The 20,410-nt window shown below is 43.7% G+C and overlaps 1 protein-coding gene and 1 long non-coding RNA gene across 8 annotated transcripts in view; one reads left to right on the top strand and one right to left on the bottom strand.

The window, feature by feature from the left end:
* Positions 1 to 2,048: 2,048 nt before the first annotated feature.
* Positions 2,049 to 20,410, bottom strand: part of TSPAN5 (tetraspanin 5) — a 170,898-nt gene continuing 152,536 nt past the window's right edge. For all 3 annotated transcript variants that reach the window (XM_025423736.3, XM_025423726.3, XM_025423746.3), the window contains 6 exons: positions 15,519 to 15,665; positions 11,144 to 11,314; positions 8,688 to 8,813; positions 6,546 to 6,593; positions 6,333 to 6,449; positions 2,049 to 4,254 (listed from right to left, as the gene is read on the bottom strand). In XM_025423736.3, coding sequence (XP_025279521.1) covers positions 4,189 to 4,254; positions 6,333 to 6,449; positions 6,546 to 6,593; positions 8,688 to 8,813; positions 11,144 to 11,314; positions 15,519 to 15,665 — 675 coding nt within the window. In that variant the 3' untranslated portion in view covers positions 2,049 to 4,188. The remainder of the gene's footprint in view (positions 4,255 to 6,332; positions 6,450 to 6,545; positions 6,594 to 8,687; positions 8,814 to 11,143; positions 11,315 to 15,518; positions 15,666 to 20,410) is intronic.
* The window catches only part of LOC112644943 (uncharacterized), a 68,917-nt gene continuing 58,322 nt past the window's right edge, over positions 9,816 to 20,410 (top strand). The window contains exons 1-3 of one of the 5 annotated variants that reach the window (XR_003126898.3): positions 9,826 to 10,100; positions 11,982 to 12,078; positions 15,549 to 15,686. This is a non-coding gene — a long non-coding RNA (uncharacterized LOC112644943). Of the gene's footprint in view, positions 10,101 to 11,981; positions 12,079 to 15,548; positions 15,687 to 20,410 lie in introns of those variants that run through there. The other 4 variants (XR_004811334.2, XR_007407803.1, XR_003126899.3 and 1 more) reach the window with 4 other exon arrangements.

Here is a 20,410-nt window from a genome sequence, read left to right on the forward strand (position 1 = left end):
CATAAAGTGACCTGCACTTCCCCTGGGTTTTCTCCGGGTGGGAGTTCCTGGAAGGAAAGGAAAACATTGCACTGGCCAGGGCAGGTCGCAAGGCCTTTGGTTTGGGTTAATGGATAGCAGGAGTGGACGAACTCGGGCATCCTGCCACCGGTGCCCCGCTCGTTAGGAGAACTACTCGGCATGAACAATCCAAAGGAAGCTGTATTTAATTCCTCACATTAAAGAAGTCCTAAAAACTAGGACTTCTATAATTTTATAAACTCTACCTTTGTCTCAAACTCCTCCAAAAAAGAGAGAAGGCAAAGGTAAGTCTAAGGATGGCTTCTCTCCTCTGCCCTCTACCCCCACCCAGATACATCTGCCTTATCTGTGGTCATACAGAGATTTTATTACATCGCCAGGAAGCCCCAAATAGCGCCTTTCCAGGCAAACACTGCATTTTCCTTCTCCAAGATGAGGCTTAGCCCCATGACCTCACTGGAGAGTGCTGGCCGCAAACCCCCTTTGGTCCGCATTTATGGAGAGGTTTCCGGTCCTTCCTTGGAGGTCCAAACAGGATTTCCCTGGAGAAATAGGGCTTCACCGAATAAATGACAAAGAGAGCTGCGGAGGCGCAGCCAGGTCACTGGGCTCTGGCTCCGCATTGTTCAGCCCACCAGCTTCCCAGGGCTCCTGTCCAAGCAAGCCGGAAACTGCAGAGGGACTTCAGGGAGCTGCAGGGTTGCTCCCCTCCTGCCCCCCCTCACCCCACCATAGGGCACGAGTGAGAAAACATTCTGCACAATAAGGCCAGGAGACACCTTCCAGAACCCCCTTGAAGGATGCCTGGGACCTGCAGCAGGAAGAAGGCTGACAGGAAACAAAAGGATTTATTCCTTGGGAGAAGAAAGGAGGAACAAAACATAAAGGGACCTCTCTTCTAAGTGCTGCATGATGCAAAATTCTACTGTAATTCGTGGGTTCATTTTTTAAAACTGTGTTAGATATTTTTAAATCATGGAAGCAATGGTGTTTGTTGTAACCAAACAACAGAGATAAAGAGAGACGTAATCATCCTCCAGAGTCCACCTTCTAAAACGCAGAAGAAACTTCCTGTAAATTTTGAGTTTTCTCGACAAAGCATCCTTTCACTTCCGAGCATCTTTATTTTTCTTTGTTGGCTTTGCTGTGAGCAGGGAGGGCCACCTACCTCATATAGTAGATGATCTCTACAGCACAGCTAAGAAAACTCAGTAGGGATTGTTTTATCTCCAACTGCCGCTGACAAATTTCTTTAAAGTCAAAATACTATTTTGGACTCAAATATCCAGGGAAATGAAGTAAAACGTTTCTCAAACAAATCTTGGGACATACTTGGGTCTGAGAATAGTATATGAACCTTACAATTTTGTTTTCATTTGATCTTGGAAAAAAAAGGCCCCTAACAGTTTTAAAGACAAGTCATTCTACAGGGATCATTCATAATGAAAGGACATTTATGTGGCACTTCTCAAATGTTTTTAAGATTCTTGTTCTCAGGATCTCCTAGAAATTTTCTTAGAAGAAAGATGTGGATATCAAGATAATGAGTCCTAAATCTCACTGTGTATTAAATTTTTAATGACGGCTTCTTAACAACATAGGCTCTGGCTCACCTGCTTCAAAACTGCTGGGGGTAAGGCCTGGTTATCTGCATTCTACATGGTCCCCAAGTGATTGCGACCAGCGGACAGTGACCTCAAGGACAGAGATCTCCTACATACCCGGCTATCTGCTTCCAGCAGCACAAAGGTTCCTTTCCCCTTTAGAGAACCCATCACGGCAATGCTTCTCACGCTGTGCCTCCAAGACGCACAGGCAACAGCATGACCTGGGAACTTGTTCAGAAATGCACGTTCTCGTGCCACACCCCAGCCCTCCTAAATTAGAAATCTGGGGGTGGAGCAAACACAGTAATCTGTTGCAACAAGCCCTCAGGTTGATTCCGATGCATGCTAAAGTCTGAGAACCACTGGATTAGAGAATTTTGCAATTCCAAGACAAGTAATGAAGAAAGACATAACTCCATGTAAGGTAGAACCAGTTTATTAATGACAGCCTTAATTACAACCACTCTCGAGTGTAAAAAATAAAGGGTGATTAATTAAAATTTAGAACTCACTTGGCCTTGCCATTTGGCCTTTCACTGGATGTGCCAAAGGGAGGGAATCTCGCCTGATTCTGCATCAACTGGTCGGATGGAGTTCACTGGAGAATGAGGTAATAAAAAAAGACAAGAGTGCCAACTGCAGGGCTCAAGTCTTCTCCATGTTGGAATGACATTACAGAATGACAACTGTGTGGGGGCAGAGATGACATAAAATCATCTTACAGTCAGAATATGGAATGAACATCTCTAACTATACAGAGACACAAAAACACACATGCAGCCACACACATACACCCACACTGTGGAGACAATTTTCAAAGAATTTTTGTCCTTTCTCCGAGCAGATTTAACACGTTCATCAGCCACAGCGATGCAACATGAGGCTAAAATAGAAAATCTTGCTCAATTTCCATACAGCGTGCTAGCTGGCTGCCCAGTTTTGTGTTGGCAAGTATGTCATCACCGCAAAATAGACCTGTGGTTTTCCCAGCATTCCACAGGCTAATATCTGCTCCCTGGGAGAGTGACATCCTGGGAGATACCAGTTGGTTTCAAATCTGGGGGCAAAATTCATCCCTCTCCACTTTAGTGCGGACAGGGGTGAGTGGCAGCACCTGGAAGTGGTTTCCCACCTTGGGTCACAGAACACTTGCCCCATCAATGCATTTCCTTCCAAAGTATTTGTGCTTTGTTACCATCCTGATGGTTAGTCTGCACTATGAGAACCGAAGGAGCTCTGGCCATGCACTTTTGTTGTTTAATAAAAGCAAACTAAAACCAAATAAGAAAGAGGAAAAAAAAATTAGAAGTTTTTTGATTGTGTCAACACTATTTCAGAATTAGGTTCAAGTCCATTCAAAGAGAAGGCGGGGGGGGGGGGGGGGCTACAGAACGAGGCCCCAGAGACTGATGGGGTAAAGGGATTGTTGAGTCCATGGAAGCATTTGCAGTGGCATGGCCGGTCCCCTCCCAGCCAGGGAGGACACGCCACACCTCTCAAGGCAGTGAACCTATGAAATAAATGCTGACAAATAATGCTTGTAAATGTTTGTAGGAAAGATGGCAAGAAAAGGAACTGGTAGATTGAGATTCACAGGTCATGCAGGGAGTTTATACCAAAAAATTAATATTCGAGCTGAGTAAGAAAACTCTTGAAGAGAAAGTGTATCCTAGCTCTCACTTTGGGGAGACAAAAACAGAAACACACACAAAAAAGCAGAACGAAACCCAGAATATTCCAGTTTCCAAAGAATCCAACAACCAGTTTGGTGGGCTGGGGTGAGGGGTATTAATTAATATCTCTTCATTAACCTCATTTTCTCCTTGAATTTCATTAAGAAAGCTCAGGCCTACTTAGAACAACAACAATCTGTCCTGCTAAAACTCAGCATCACGAAGTGTTCCAAGGCCCTAACTCCACGCACATGGAATACAACCCCCTCTTCTAAGAGACACTGCGGGAGAGACCCGGCGAGCCCACTCACAGTACTCGTGGAATGCGATCACAAAATCTGAACCCAAAGACAAGCTGTTTCTTCTTGGGATGATGGTTGTCAACAGTTCCCTGAAATGTACAGTGAAGGGGTGCCAAAAACCCCACAGCCCTCCCAGGTAAGGGGTTGAGTTTTAGAAAAGATGCAACTCCCCTTCAGGCCATGGAATAGAAAGTCCCTTCAAGGTGTGACGAAGAGCAAAAACTGCCTCTCCCAGCCCTCCAATTACTGAAGTAGAGAACAAGACTGCTTGTTCCACAAATTCAAGGACATCTGGGTCCCTCACGCTCCCTTTTTTTCTTTTTTGGTGAGTATCCAACCATCCAGAAATTCATGGCTACAGTAGAGATTCACGGCGCAACGACTTTCATACTGGTTATATTTTAATTCTGTCAGTGAGCAGCATTTGCCAGTGGTACCCGCCCCAAACCAAGTTCTTGGCAGCTCCATCCGGTGGGATTGCAGGATGCCTGTGATCAGGGTCCGTGCAGCGTGGGTTGAGCTGGGCACGCCGGAGGGTCGGGAAGGCCGGGTCTGTCCAGTGTCTCACAGCAGTGTGGCAGGGCTCTACCAGCTAGCCCTGACAGCTTCAATATCACTAACCAAGTTCTGAGCCAGGCAGATCCCAAAAATCTGAGAAAGGAAGAAGAGAGTCAAACAGTGAAGCTCACTTGGCCAATGAATCCCCTCCTTTCTTATCTTTGATATTTTAAATTGACATATAACTCATAGACTATAAAATATGTCCTCTTAAAGAATATACTTCAGTGATTTTTAGTATATTCAAAAGGATGTGCAACTATCACCGCTATCTAATTCCAGAACATTTCACTATGCTGAAAAGAAACTCTGTAGCCTTTAGCAGGAATTCCCATTCCCCCATCCCTGGCAACCACTAATCTACCTTCTCTCTCTCTGATTTGCCTATTTTGGACATTTCATATAAACGCAATCATGTAATATGTGGCCTTTTGCCTCAGTCTGCTTTCACACAGCAAAATGTTTTTGAGGTTCATCCATACAGTAGCTTGTACCAGTAGCACAATCCTTTTGATGGCTTGAATAATATTGTAGATTTATCTTCACCAGTTGAAGGGCCATTTACACTGTTTCCGCTTTTGGGCTATTATGAATAGTGCTGCTCTGAACGTTCCCGTACAACTTCCTGGTGAACAGGTTTTTGATTCTTTGGAAAGTGGAACTGCTGGGTCCCACAGTGAACTCCATTTAAGTTTGAGGAAGTGCCAAATTCTTTTCCACAGTGACTACTGTTTTCATTCATCCTTGAGCAATGTACGAGGATTCCCATTTCTCCACATTCTTGCCAACATTTGTTACTGTCTTCCTTTTTACGTATATCCATCCTAGTATGTGTGAAGTGCTAGGTCACTGTGGTTTTGATTTGAATTTCTCTAATATCTAATGATCAGCATCTCTCCATGTGCTTATTGGCTATTTATACTTTCTGTGGAGATATATCTAATTCAAATTCCTTGCCCATCTTTTCTTTGGGTTTGTCTTTTTATTGTTAACTTGCTCTTTATATATTCTAGACACTAGATCTCTATCGACAAAATGATTTGCAAATATTTTCTCTCATTTTGTGGGTTGTCTTTTCTCTTTCTTAATAGTATCCTTTTCAGCACAGAAGCTTATAAGTTCAGGTCTTTGATCTGTTTTGAGCTAATTTATATATATGGTGTGAGGTAGGGGACCAAATTCATTCTTTTCTGTATAGATATCCAGTTGGTCCAGCACCATTTGTTGAAAAGACTATTCTTTCCCTCACTGACCGATCCTAGGTCCCTTTCAAAAATCAACAGACCACAGATGTAGGCCTTATTTCTAACTTTCAATTCTATTGCACCGATCTGTATGTTCAGTGTTATGTACTACCTTGGTCATTAGAGCTTTGTAATAAGTTTATAACTGGAAAGTGTGAATTCTCCATCTTTGTTCCTTTTTAAGATTGTTTTTTCTATTCTGGTCCCTTGCATTTCCACATGAACTTTAGGATAGATAGATCTTGTCCATCTTTTGCAAAAAAAGACAGTTGTAATTTTGATAGGGATTGCATTGAACCTGTAGATCAATTTGACGAGTACTGTCACCTTAACCATGTTAAGTCTTCCAATCTATGAATGTGGAATGGTTTTCCATTTATTTCGATCTTTAATTTCTTTCAACCGCAATGCCCCATTTGCAATCCTCTAAGAAAAGTACTAAATCTTCACAAAATAAAAATCCTAGCTTTTGGGGCTGCTTAGGAGGGAAAATGGGTGCTTCCTCCCCTCACTTAGCACTTTGACAGGCGGTCCAGAGAGAAAAAGGGACACAGGATATCTGTGAAACTCTTAAAAAGTCTTAATCTTGCCAGTGGGATCTATCCAACCATTCCTACCTGCCCCACCTGTCACAGTGCAGTATTATTTTGCCCATGGAAACACTGGAATACCAGTAGGCAATTGCTGACCCAATCGATTTCTCCACTGTGAAAAGGAAAAAAGATTTCCTGAAGTATTTCAGGATAGTAGCATCTAAAATCAGGGCTTTAAATAAAATACAAACCAAATAGTTTAGGTCTGTTCCCCAGCCCTCCAAGTGTCTTAAAAACTGTGACATTAAGGTGATTAAGCAGAGCTCTTGTCATGGGGGAGGGCTCTCCCAGGGCATCATCTCCCTGTGACATCCCTAAAGGAGCCTTGTCTTACCTGTAGCAATGCAATGCCTATGAAAATACCAGCCACGATGGTTAAATTGTCCTGCAACCACTTCTCAAACTGGGGCACACAGCCTTTTGTGTAGATTACAATCTGCTGGTCAACTTCCTTCACAAGGGAAGAGGAGAGCACAGCGTCACCATGCAAGTTCAAAAGCTCTTCCAACACCCTTTGTGCTAAGTGACAAGATGAGATTCCACTTACTGGTTTTTGCCTGGCATCGTAGCCACACTGAGTGTTGATGACATCCTCCTGGTAGAGAGAGAAAACAGAAAAGTGAAATTCACTCAATAGACAGGAAGCCTGCTGAAGACTTAGCAGATCAGCTCCATTAAGTGTCCTTCATCGAATGCATACTTGGGCATGTGGATGTCCTAGGCACTAGGCTAAATAAACACTTTGATCATCCCAAGTAATTATTATAACAATCCTCAGAAGTAGGTATTAAAGTATGCCCTCTTTTCTAGAAGAAGAAAACTGAGGCTCAGGCAAGATAAGGATACGAAGCACGTTACTGACAATCTCAGGAAGCTTAAAGGGGTGAGAAAACTGAGACAGAGATAAAACTGTGGGGAAAGCGCACAATGATTATCTTCATTTATGGTCTTTTGGGGGAACTTCTACTTCTTAATCTATATACTTCTGTATCATTTAAATGGTTTTTCGATGAGAATGCATTACACTTTAATAATTAGAAACAAAACAGTGCCCTGACAACCTATCACATGGACAGATATCCTGACATCTCACAGGCCTCATCAGAAACATGGGTTCTCTCCTGTCTTAGGTTTGTTTATTTTTCCCCTCTGCAGGGTATAGGGTAGATTTTATTAGCTTGGCATTTATGGAATGAGAAATCTCTACCCAGAGTATCTGTAGTTGAAAGGGGAGGCATAATGCCTTCTGACACTCTTCATAATTCTTCTGACGGAATTCCGTCAGACAGCTGGAGCTGGAGACAGAGCAGTTTGTACCTGCTGGTCAGCACAAGGCCACCTGAGTGGACACCCAGGGCTCTGTGCTGAGCACTCTCCCGTCTTTTGGTCCTCTCTCAGAGGAAAGCAAGAAATGAGCCAGTGGGAAAGGTGGGTTTCCTGGCAAGGTTTCAGAGCTAGGAAGCACAGTCCTTTCTGATTCTTGGCCTCTTTCAGACCAAGAGTAACAGTTCAGAGACCCCTCTGAGGCCCCTAGAGGGCTACTGTTTCACCTCAAGACCATGGGCCCCTTGAAAGAGCCCCACAACCTCCACCTTACATGGGGGAAATGGCCATTGAACTCATTAGCACCCACTGGGCTCCGCCTGATTTCAGGAAGGGGGGTTTGGGGGTTGGGGAGGGGGGACTGCCCGGACTGATAACTTGGGAGGCCAAAGAGCGTGGAATAGACATGTGCAGAAGCAGATTCTCGCACTTGTTCCAACACTCACTCCTGGCTTTCTATTTATTTATTTTTAAAGACTGAGCAAGCATGAGCATGGGGGAGGGGCAGAGGGAGAGAGAGAAGCAGACTCCCCACTGAGCAGGTAGCCAGACATGGGGCTGAATCCCAGGTCTGTGAGATCATGATCTGAGCCAAAGGCAGATGCTTAACCGACTGAGCCACCCAGGTGTCCCTCACTCCTGTCTTTTAACTGACAAGACACTTGCATTTTAAGCCATCCTACATACAGTGATATGATGTGACCCTAAATACAACCAAGCCCATGGTGAAAGGGTTATGAGTGGGTTTAATGCTTTTTCTTTTCTTAAATAAAATACAAACTGCAGTTATCATCATCATCACAACTGAGAACCCAGACAGCTGCGGTCTTCCTACATAGGTAGGCTAGCCCTATCTTGCCTCAAACTCTTCTCCTATCCCTAATATTTTCCCCAGAAGCAAGTCAGGAAGCAAAGGGTCACTGACACCTAGTCAAAGCAGACAACTCTCACCTGGGCCCATCCCTCTCACACAGAAGGAATAACAGGCACTTTAGGTAGTCTTTCGGGGTCTAAAGCTCAGTCTGTCCCTTGCTAGCAATGGGAACTCGGGCAAGTTACTGAAACTCCACGGGCCTCCATTTCACCCAAAGACGGAAGATGATGGTGGTACTGCCAACAGGAAGGTTCTGAATTTTATTGAGCCAACTCACAAGAAGGCTGAGAACAGAGACCAGCGTGCGCTGCTAAATTAACGTCAGCGATCATTACTCCTACTGGGGAGATCTGAGCCCTATGTCCCCGAGAGGAGCTACAATTAGGAATAAGCAGGTAAGGTTTCAAGAAAAGAATTGCTCTGCTCATTGCCCACCCAGCCCACATTCTCCATGTGATGCCCAGAGCCGCCCAATGGTCAGCAGGCACTTACTGCTGGGTCTTTAGTACAGCAGGAGAATGGCACGCCGCATCGCTCTCGACTTGCGTTGGAATCTGTGCAATTGAAGTAAATATTTAGGTTCCAATCATCAGCTCCAAAAGCCCCACAGCACTGCCACTAGAGCAAACAGGAGAGAATTAGAACCTCTCGACTTGGAGGCGACTAGGCGCCTACGCTCACCACCGCCAAATGCCCGACGCCCAGCTCCTGAGAACTCTAACCTCCTTTTCTGTCTCAGAAGTTAGTTTTAGACCAAACTAAACCGAAAGGGCCCCTAGAAAAGCTTCCAGAGTGACTAAGGCTCAAGATTTGTAAGGAGGTGCTAGCATCTGATTTAAAGGACTGATGAGACCTGTGGTGTTAGGTGGGGGAAGGGCAGACAGAGCAGGGGTTGTACGGCAGGCTCAGTCAGAACAAGGTCTGCCTGGCAGGCTCAGTCAGAACAAGGTCTGCCTGGCGTGGGTGCAGGCAGGAACATTCTAGAAAGATAAGCAAGACACTAAACCGTGGTAGTGTCTGCAGGAGGCAACTGGGGTTGTGGGTGGGAGAGCTAGAGGCTTTCTTTTTAAAACTTTGGGTCTCTACAGCCTTAATGGTTTTTCAGAAAATCCTTTTTATTGAGGTATAACTGACCTATAATAAAGTGACGTTTAAAGTGTACAATTTTCTAAGATTTGACATATGCATACATCGCGAAACTGTGATCACCACCATCAAGACAGTGAACACACACTCATTACCCCCAAGAGTTCTAAAGGCTTCCTTTTCATTAGGTATCTGTTACTGCTCTGAGTTTCTTCTAAGAGCACGCATTTACATTTTCAACTTAAAAAATCCCATCATCTAATCAAAATATATCTAATATGAGCTGTTCAAGTCAGCGAGTCTCAAAAGGGTCAGCTCAAGGACTGCTTGTTCCAGAAGCCCCTTCGTCACCCTCCTGCTGGACTAGCTCTGCCTCCGACTTAGGTAAACATCAAGCCCTGATCATTTTAAGGCTTTTGGGACCAATAGCCACTGCAAACCATTACACTCCATGACAGCAAAAGAAAATCACATGAAACAGCATTTCCACATAAAGCAGACAGCATTTCGAGAGAACGTGGATACACGTGTTCTTCCGACTCATCTGGTCCTCCGAGGCCGTGGGCTGTGGATCTCAGAGTTTGCCTACGAAGCTTCATCAGGTCTGTCATGCCAACTAGTCAGCAATGCTACTTGGCAGGGCGTGCACCTGCACCCTTTGTGACCTAACAGAACAGTGAGGTCCGCTGCAGAGGTGACCGGGCTTCATCTCACACCTGAGCTGCAGCACATTCCAGAACAGTCACTGAGGCCACTCACAAAACCAGCACAACCCAGCTCCCTCCTGAGCACCTAAGGAAGGAGGCCGGGCTCCCTATGGTGAGTGCTGATGCAGCCGTCTCCTGCCTTCATCAGAGGGGCCCCAGCTCACCCCGGAAAGCCGTCCCAGGGAGGGACAGCCATTGGTCCGTGGGCTCCCGTCTGCCCTCCGGTCCTGCTGCGGACACTTCTGTCCCAGACAGCGCTGTCCGGGTCTGCTCAGCTTCTCCAGTGTCTCAGGGCATGCAAATAAAGACCTTAACACCTGAGGACAGTAACGCCTTTGGCCTAATATAAAACCGCATGCAGCTTATTAGAGTGTCCTAACGTCTGCACAAGCAGTAGCTTCCATATTACTACTGGGGAAATAGGTCAGGTTTCTGTTAGCCCACGGTCACCTAGCTAATTAGATCTGGGCACTAGATCTGTATTTCTGACTGCTTGTTTATACCATTTTGCATTCTGAGACAAACAGGACATCTGCTGCTTCATTTGCATGACAGAGGACATCACCTAGTAGGGTCAGAAACCTGGAGGCTCTGCGGAGCAGATTCTCCACTTGTTAGAAGCCACCAGGGCTTGGAAGTTTCTCAACTTTTGGTTGTGTGGAACTGCGTGGGCTATAATAATATTTGGACAGGCATATTTTAGGAACTTTGTGGACAAATTATCTATTGCTAAGTATATCATTATGAGCCGTGAAGTGTGGAGGCTGACCAGAAAGGGGGCAAACAGCAAGAAAGAATCCACATAAAACACCAAATAAAATGTTACACCTGCAGCAAAACAATATTCTTCAGATGCCAATGGGAAACAGCAACTGTGATTATAATCTTATTGCTCAAGAGGTTTTCTTTGTCCCGTGGACTTAGTAGAAATTGAGATAAGTGAAAAAATAAGACACTGCCACTTAGGCTACAAATCATGTAAGCCATAACGCGGGTTAGAAAATAATGAATACACAAGTAAACCAACAACAACAAAACATGTGGCAAAGTCAGACGTAGGTTCCAGTTGGCACAAGCAGAAGCCAGGAGTAACGTTCACTGGGGTCATTCCTTGAGAAGGCTTTCAACTTAAAAATAAACTAAGTTTAAACTTACATATTCCTGTGTGAAGTCTATGAGGTTCTGCAAATCAATGTCATCTCTGTACGCTCTGATGTTGTTGTTTATAAAGAAATACAGCTGGTCTTTGATCCAGTCTTTGAAAACAAATGCCAGAACCCCAGCAGTGAGCTCCAGGAAGAAAATAATTCCCAGGAACACAGAAAACTAAGACAAAAGACACACACAGAACAGTTAAAAGGGTTATTTTGATCATATATAGTCAAATGGTTCCTTCTTAAAAGGTTTATAATTACATTGGGTTGTTACACATGTCCAAAGCAGATAATCTTCGGTTTCTTAAGATACATCAATAGAATAGAATATTACACTCCAAGAAAGGACTTTTTAAAAACGTTCATAATCACATTTTAGGGGCTCTGGTGGTCTATTCGGTAATTAAACAACAAAGCCTAAATGCAAACATGGGTAATAGGAATTTCTCATTAGACTCACATTAAGGGCTAATGAGTTCCTCCGGATTCATGCACTGCCACGCTCTTGAACAATGACCTGCCCCTACCTCTAGTAAGCTCTCGTAATGTCGAAAGAGAAACCATCCCAGTATTTTAACATCGACTGTCATTTGTTACTACGGCCTTGATTCTGTATGCAACACATTCCTCTATCAGATTCAGACATTGCTTTAATCCCCTTCTGCACCTTCTTTATGAAGTAAAACAGCAGATGGATTCATCTTAGATGAAGAGGTCAAAGAGGAAGTTTGTGTGTGTCTGTGTGTGGGGTGACTATAACAGGAAAATCATTTTCCGTCATGAAATCCGGGTTGAAAGCTTTCTTAGGTAACTTGCTTACCTTTCTTTGTAAATACCAGGCTTGGAAGATTTTAAATAAAATCAACCCACAGCTGAAGGAAGATTTCTGGCTGATATAGACAGCAAGAATTTACACAGGAAGGCTGGGGACCACAGGTAATGTGGTGACTGCCCATAAATCTGGAGAAATCTCCCTTTCATCTCAAAGACTCAGAAGAGCCCCACCTCGGTTATACCAAAGTACCGTTCACGCCCATGGTTCTTTCCACTTCCTCTCACCCCCACACTTTTACTCTTTCCCGACTTTTTTGCTGAAACAGATTATGAGAAATTAAGGTGTGAGGGAGCATGCAGGTTTCTGGTGGTAAGGACAGACAGGGGGCCATCGGGGCCACCGTGGCTGAGGAGGCAGAGGGGCTAAAGCCGTCTGCTGTTTCTATGTCTGCTGTTTCTATGCTCCACAAGCACACATCAAAGGGCCAACTGAGAGAAAAACATGCTGGGGGAGTGCTTCAAAGGAAACTGCAGAGTTACCTATTAAAACAAGAAAAAAAGACAAAAGATGCAAATTCCTCCAGCAACCATCTGAAGGACCCATAATAGATCAGGCCCTAGATTTGGTGGGCTTTGCAGAAACAAGGAGTGAGGAGTAATCCTGCCTCCAAAGACCTAACAGTCTTATGTGCTGTGGGGGTGGGGATAGGGGTGAGGGTAGTTGTGGGGGGCATTGCACAGGGGACATCCACATATTGGACGGTGTTTATCCAGGGTGCCAAGTGCTGTTCTGGGAGGGTGGACATGAGGGGAGGGGTAGAAGAAAGAAAGAAGTGCCTGGCAAAGTCTAGGACCCCAAGGTTCAGGCTCTAAATCTAGATCCTCTAGAACTCAACCCTTCAGGCTCCATAGATCTCCTGGTTATCTGTCCTTGATGAATTCAATAGAACTAGGATCTAAACTATCATCAGTGGTGCCAATAATTTCAAGTAAGATTTCCTTAATCTAGAAAAAAAGACAGGGGAAAGAAATCTTTTACTGAATGCCTACCCCATAGTATAAAACAACTCCCCTCCCTTTATTAGGTACAGAAATACAGTAAGTTATCACTATTGTATTGAGAAAAATCACAGCTAGCTCACATGCATGTGCACACAAAATACCATGACAGACATCATGCAAGATTTTTTATTAGATTTTTGTTCGCATCACCATAAAAGTTAAGGCAAGTTCACTTTGCAGTTACCCCGGTAGAATTTCTCTTAATGCTCTATGATATAGATTTATCCAAAATTGAGTTCAAATTAAATTTGTATCGAATATTTGGCAGAAACCTGTATGCCTTGGCCCCCATGGACCTCATTTCCCCCATTCCCAAAGGGAATGACTCGTGGGCTTCATCTCAGGGCCTCAGTCGACCAGGAAGCTCTATTTCCATTTCACATGATCTTAGCTCTCAGATTTGCCCTCAGCAAATCTCCTAGCCTTGCAGTATCAGATGTCTGAGGCTGTTAAAGGCATGTTGACATTCGCTTCCTACTTATTTCATAGCTCCTACTCAAAGAATATTCTGGGCCAGTTTTTATTGTTTACACTACATAGAGAAGCCATTTTGAGTATTATCCATGATTTTTAAAAGCCAAGAAACAATACAAGTTTCTTCTTCTTTTTTTTTTTTTTTTTTTTAAGATTTATTTATTCATGAGAGACACAGAGAGAGGCAGAGATGTAGGCAGGGGGAGAAGCAGACTCCATGCAGGGAGCCCGACGTGGGACTTGATCCCGGGACTCCAGGATCATGCCTTGGGCTGAAGGCAGGTGCTAAACTGCTGAGCCACCTAGGGATCCCCTACAAGTTTCTTCATTTCCAACATGGGACCTTATAAATTAAGGTGCCAATTTAGAAAAATGTATCTATTTCTGCCTGTTAACTCTCGTATCTTCAACTACAAATATGATAGCTATGTTAAAGGACTACTCCTGTAAATATATTCAAGTAAATCATATTAACGGGGATCCCATAATTTGGGGGCTTGGAGGCTAAAACTCATAAAACAGTGGCAAATGGTGAGTATTATCTGGGGCTGATGAGGCTACAGAAAAGCTGAGTGAGGTGAGCCCACGCATTTAGAAGGATATCACGTCAAAAAGACTGGCAGGTTGGCAGATTAGGATCAAGAGCAAAGCTCTCCTGGGGACTCCACAGGTCTCTGATTAGGTGGGCAATGAAGTAACTCTGTGTGTGTGTGTGTGTGTGTGTGTGTGTGTGTGTGTGTAAAAGGAAGATAAGGCATAAGGCAAATGGAGTGTTGGGAAATGAGCTGCTCCCACCACAGACCAATGAAACACAGAAGAGAGACCCAACTACTCATTCAATCATACAGAGAACCAAGTATCCCTCAGTTTTCTCTGTTAGCAGAGTCATGTAAACTTGTAGGTTAAACATATTAACTTTCAGGTTTGAGTCCCCAAAACCTCATCTGCACTAGAGCTGCCCAAATTCAAAATGGGCTACCCTGGGTAGGGTATGGTGAGTCTGCTCTCTTTACAAATATTCAAGAGAAATGCCAGAGGACAATGTGGAAGAAATGCTGGGGAAGAGAGTCACATACTACGTGGCTGTTGGGACTAGTGCTAGTACGTGCTCTTGTCTTCAATGCAAGTGTCCCTGGATGATGTTGAGTACGATCCTATGAGCAAGTAATACCACATTAATAAAGTTGTCTAGAAATCCTACCATCTTTCCTCACCACAGGAAGGTGGATTTTTTTTCCCCATCCTTTCTCTATTTTTGGAAAGGAGAGTGGACACTGTTGCACAGAGAACATCAACACAGACGCCCAACGGAAGGCCAAGCTCCAGACTGACAGGCATATTCAGCTGACCTTTGGCTACACTTATCAAACCTGTTTTGCACACATACATGTAAGCATATGCCACTTTGTTCTCCTTTGGAAGGAATCTCCAAAGGAAAGCCTTTCACTTCTCATTTTTTACTGTAATTACTTATGTGCCCCTGGTAAAACTCCTCCTCAAAAATATACATGCTAACAGTGATCACACCAAACACCCTGCAAGGGATTTAAAAATTATGCCGATCATACAGAAGGAGCTCTGTGCTGGCAGAGAAGGAGGAAGATGTGCCTCTTACTGTCTCTCCATATTCCCTGAAACGTATTGCTTAATAGATTTCATCTGAACAGGCCACAGCCACTGTGCTTAGGTCTGGTTTTTTCTAAACCAACTATATGAACAGCTCCCTGCCAACTATGTGCTTAAAAGAGGAAAAAGAACTTAAAAGAAGAGAACTATACCTACACCTACCTTAATCTAAAGGTATTTTAGGGACTGGAATGCAAAGTCCTGATATACATGTACAAAATCTCCATGGATGGCATGGGTTGGGCATGGTACTTACATTATTTAGGAAGCATGGAGGGGCAGGTAGGAGGAGATCTAGAGAATTCTCCTGAAAGGAAAGTGTTAGCTGGGCCATATTTTTACCGTGTCTTTGGTAGAACCACCTTGCCTATAGATAGGGTGTCCTCCTGCGGTAAGACAGGAGCTTGGCCCTGAGCCTGATGGCAGAATGTGATACTCACAAACTTGAGAAGGAACGTGTTTTCCCGTAGCGCTCCGATGCACCCTGCGAATCCCAAAATGAACATCACTCCTCCCACCACCAGGAAGAGCCAAACTGGGTCAAAGCCGCCGAGATCAGTGATGGAAGAGATGTTGGACAGAACTCCCTGGGGACAGAAAAGCACACACAACAGGACACCAGGATGTAGGGTCAGTTTTTCAACATACAAGGATCATTGCAATGGTCTTTTCCCCCCATGCAAAGAAAAACTTCAGAGTAAAACTGATTGGGTGTGATTAATACTCAGGAAACACTGCAAAAAATAAAATAAAATAAAACCCCCAAACCCTTACTTTCTATCCAAGGTCTAGATGGGTTCTTATTTTTGGCAAAGGAATGACCCCAAGAAACTGCAATCAGACCCCTGGATGGACAAGATGTGGATGTTACCTTTGTTTTCTATGTCCCAAATATAAGTGGTCATGAGTAAAAAACAGTGTGTAAGGAAAACATACTTCCTAACGCCAAGGAAGAGGGGTCATCTTTAAGTCCCCAGGGCCTGCAGATGTCAGACAAGTGCCTGTTTCAAGCCTGTAGCATTTCTTAGGAAATAAGGGTAGGGTTAGATGCTGAAGGCGAACACAGAGGCCAGTCCCAGCCACAAGCTCCTAAAAGTTTTCCAGGGAAAAATCCATGCCTCAGAATCCACCCTTGAGCTTCACAGGAGACCCTACCAGGCTCATATTCCCAAAGTCCACTTCAGTGGTTTGTGCTGATGGCTGTCTTACATGGACTTCTTAAGGGTATTACATTACCACCTTTTTTTTTTTTTTTTTTTTAAAGAATTGAGATTTAAAATGATTCACAAATCCAAATCGATTCCCTGGCCCCTGGCTTCCCACCTTTTATTCTCCTGCCAAAGGAACCCAGAGTGCTTTCATTTCTCTATGAACACACTACTTTTTTTTTTTTTTTTTTTTTTTACAAAAAGGATTTCTCCTTCAACCATGATGCTATATCAAACACCATCCAGAACCTATGTTAGAAACTGTAAGATTTTTTTCCCCTCTAAACTGCAAGGTACATATTTGCTATTCAATCCGATAGAGAAAGACTACTGTTATTTTGAAACCGTGAATGTACTGGAGGAGTCTTAAGTACCCAATATCATCAACATTTTTTCTTCTCTTATTAAATTTGTTTTGAACTCCCAAAATATCCCAGAGTATCATGGTATAGCTTGCTGTGGAGTCTTAATTTGTTTCAAAGCCCTCCCAGCAACCTGAAAGAACAAAAGTATTTATCTGATTTTATACTTTAAGGAAAATGGAACTCAGAGAGGCTGGGTGGCTTGCTGAAGAGTCACACAGCTATTTACTGAGTTTTTTGAACCAAAACAGAATGTCCACTTCAGTGTTTTTTCCCTACCAAGTGGGAGCCATGTATTTGCTTCCCAGCACTTCCCAGTCACCGTGGATCAACACCTGAGTTTAGAAGTTTTAAGTTTTAATCCATTTTAAGGTTGCAGGATCATTCCAACAAAAACATCTTTTGTTTGTTGGGTTTTTGTTTCTTTGGGAGGGGGACATTAACGTAAGAACAGTAATAGGATATTAATAATAGAACACGTATGAGAAATAAAGGACTCTTAAAACATACAATTTAAACCTTACAGGAAAGGCCAAAGGTTTAAATAAAGTCACAGAAGGGTTGAGAGATTAGGAAAGCAGTTAGGAATGTAGGGCGTAGTCACTACTTCTGAGGTGACATCACAAATGCAACCACACCCTTCATAAGACTTCTTGGACCAATGGTTTGCTCCAGTCTTGTGTTTCTTAGATTTCCAAGCTCTGAATCATGAATACTCTGGGGAGGGGATGTGCGCTTTGGGGTAGGGGGAGAACACAGAAATACTGTTACCAATTCTCCACCTACACAGATGATACTAAGAAAAAAATTGCCAGAAAAGTCACACAAAATCCAAGCAAGAGTGGTGAGGGTCCAGCGTTGGGAGGAAATCAACCTCTCCCCCGTGGAAGGCCTCAACACAGGTATTAATACTTAAAGTCTTAATATCTTGGATTTGCTCAGCCAGGGGAAAAGATGATTTTGGAGGGTACATGATAACATTCTTAACATTTAAAAAGTTAACTATGAGAGCAGGACACTCAATTGCCTTGGCACCAAAAAGAGGCAGCAGAGGTGGAAGTGACAGGAAGAGATGCTGGTTCGGTCACAAAGAGGCCTTTCTGATACCAGCAGATCTCCAGCAATGGATCAGAGAAGACTTCTGCTCATGGGAAAGCCACAGCTATGAACCTCTGCCAGTTGTGTTGTAGGAGGGATTCCCAAAGTGGAGGGGACACTGGGACTTAATGACCTTTAGGCTCCTTCCAACCTTAAGACCATTCTATGATTTCACCCATTTTTAATGGGCTTTTTGTGACTCACACTCAAGTCTGAGCAAAGATCAGATTGTTCCCACTCTTCCATGCTCTATGGCTATACACAAAGAGGTCATGGAGTAAAGGGACAATTATCTGGGCAACTCTGGCAAAACAAGTCAGCCAACCAACATGCACACCTGTGTCTCAAACACCGAGCTACACCACCAAAAGGCTACAAAAAAATATGATCTTAACTGTCAGTAGATTCCTGGATCATCTGTCCTCCCTGGATTTAATTTGGAGGATGAGTACTGGCTTCTCAGACAAACTTATTTTCATACTTTTACTCTGTCCAGCCTACAGGGGCAGTTTTAAGTGAGAGGCCTCCAACTGTTTCCATGGAAACATCAATCATTTGGGGGGCCTTGCTGGCCTGCAGATTCTACTTTTAATCCTAAATTTTGGCAAAAGGCAGGGCTGGAGACAGATACTGAGTGTTTCGGGGAAATAATATTCTGCAAAGCATGAAAAAGACTAAGACGAGCTGTATTTTTAATGGATTCAGAACATACACAGTTCATTATCAGCTGAGAACTAACTCAAGTCTTTTTTTTTTTTTAATTTTTTCTTATTTATTTATGATAGTCACACAGAGAGAGAGAGAGAGACAGAGAAACAGGCAGAGAGAGAAGCAGGCTCCATGCACTGGGAGCCCGACGTGGGATCCGATCCCGGGTCTCCAGGATCGCGCCCTGGGCCAAATGCAGGCGCTAAACCGCTGCGCCACCCAGGGATCCCCTAACTCAAGTCTTAAAGCACCAAGTGTGGAAGTCAATGCCCAATGCCCGGTTTCATTTTCCTCGGGATTGGAATTACTCACCTACATGGAGACGAACAAAACACTGCACTCTTTCACCTCTACCAGGCTCCCCAGTAGCCACTGAAATGCAGTCTTACTGCTTCCGACTACACAGAGAGATTAGAGAGGGGCCAAACTTAATCCTGGCAGCAAAGATTCTAAGATTACAAAAATGATGGGGAGCTGACGGTTCGGCCTTCTGTTGTCTTAGAGACAGGGTCTCTCATTGGACTTTTTAATTTTGTTAAGCTCAATGTGACAAATGAGTAAGAAGTGCTAGAACATGCCTGCTGAAGAATAATTATCATTAAAGCTTGTAGTTGACAAGAAGCCGGAAGAAAAAAATACAAGCTCTAAGATTGCAGTTAAGTCAGCCAAGTAATTTAAAATAGATGTTCCGATTCGTGGTAAATCCTCAGGAATGCACAAGAACAACAGCAGCAGACACCTAGTCTTCTGGGAACCTGTGGGCACCACCTTCTTCTTTGGGGAATAGCATTTTCCCCTTCTTCTAAGGATTCCTTCTCCCCCAAATGCACTTCCTGTGCCCCTTTGAGTCGCCAGTTCTCACATGACCTCACTGCCCTAATGACAGTTGAGTAGTCAATGAATTGCCTTCCTGGGACTCCTGGGATTTAAAAGAGGCATCTCCCTCCTGTGGCTGAAGTTATAAAAGGCCAAAATTCAGAGCCACATGCAATAGGTTTTTTTTTTTTTTCACCATGTGGAGAAATTCAGTCTGCAGTGAGAAACAGAAAGCCAAGCTTAGGAAGAAACAAAGAATAAGGGTAGGGAGGGAAAATCCTGTCAGCATTAAAATCCCTGGCCTGACAGTGAGTTCTGCGAATCACTCCAAAATCCTTGGAATACACCACCGTTTTGACTGCACACGGGGGCTCCACGGGGGTCTGCATTTGCATCTGAGTTGTCCTGCACCTGACAAGAGCTTTGAATAAACTAGGAGTTTAGGGCAGTATGTGTGTATATACACACAGGCGCAGAACACACACACACACACACACACACACACACACACACGACCAAAACTGGAAGTTCACTTTCTGCTGGAAAAAAAGTTCTGGGGGTGGGATGAAGAGCAGAAAAGGGGCAGAGGTAAATGTTGGACTTAATATGGTCCCTTTATTCAGCTGTCTGGTACTTCCAGTTAACAGAGCAGTTAAGCCAGTGTAAAAAGTCTTCTTTCATGTTGAGTTGCCATCAACTCAGCATCGTTAGTGAAATGAGTTCTGGATGGAACTTTTAGGTGGTTCATCTCTGTCACTGACAAATACTACATGATCTAAGCTCCAATTCTCCAAATTCTCTTTGGACTTAAATATCAACTTTTTCAGAACTCAAACTTACTGAAAAAAATAAATACAAAATGTCATTTGGCTACTCTCTTCTGTCCCCAGAACTGCTGCTTATGTGAGAAGTACACACACACAGCCTGCTATTTGCATCCCACAAATAAGTTCTTGTACTTGTTCTATGAGGATCCTGCAGGCAGAGCCCTGGGAGCTCAGGCTGCTAAGGGTACTGGACTTCACGCATAATGTCAGCAAATAGCATCCTACGAAGCCGAATCTAATTGTAATGAAAATAAATGGATGAGAACTAGAGCAATTAGCCACATGTATTTATTCCTTTATCCATTTGTCTGGA

This window comes from Canis lupus, chromosome 32 (genome assembly GCF_003254725.2).
Source record: "Canis lupus dingo isolate Sandy chromosome 32, ASM325472v2, whole genome shotgun sequence".
Lineage (NCBI taxonomy): Eukaryota > Metazoa > Chordata > Mammalia > Carnivora > Canidae > Canis > Canis lupus.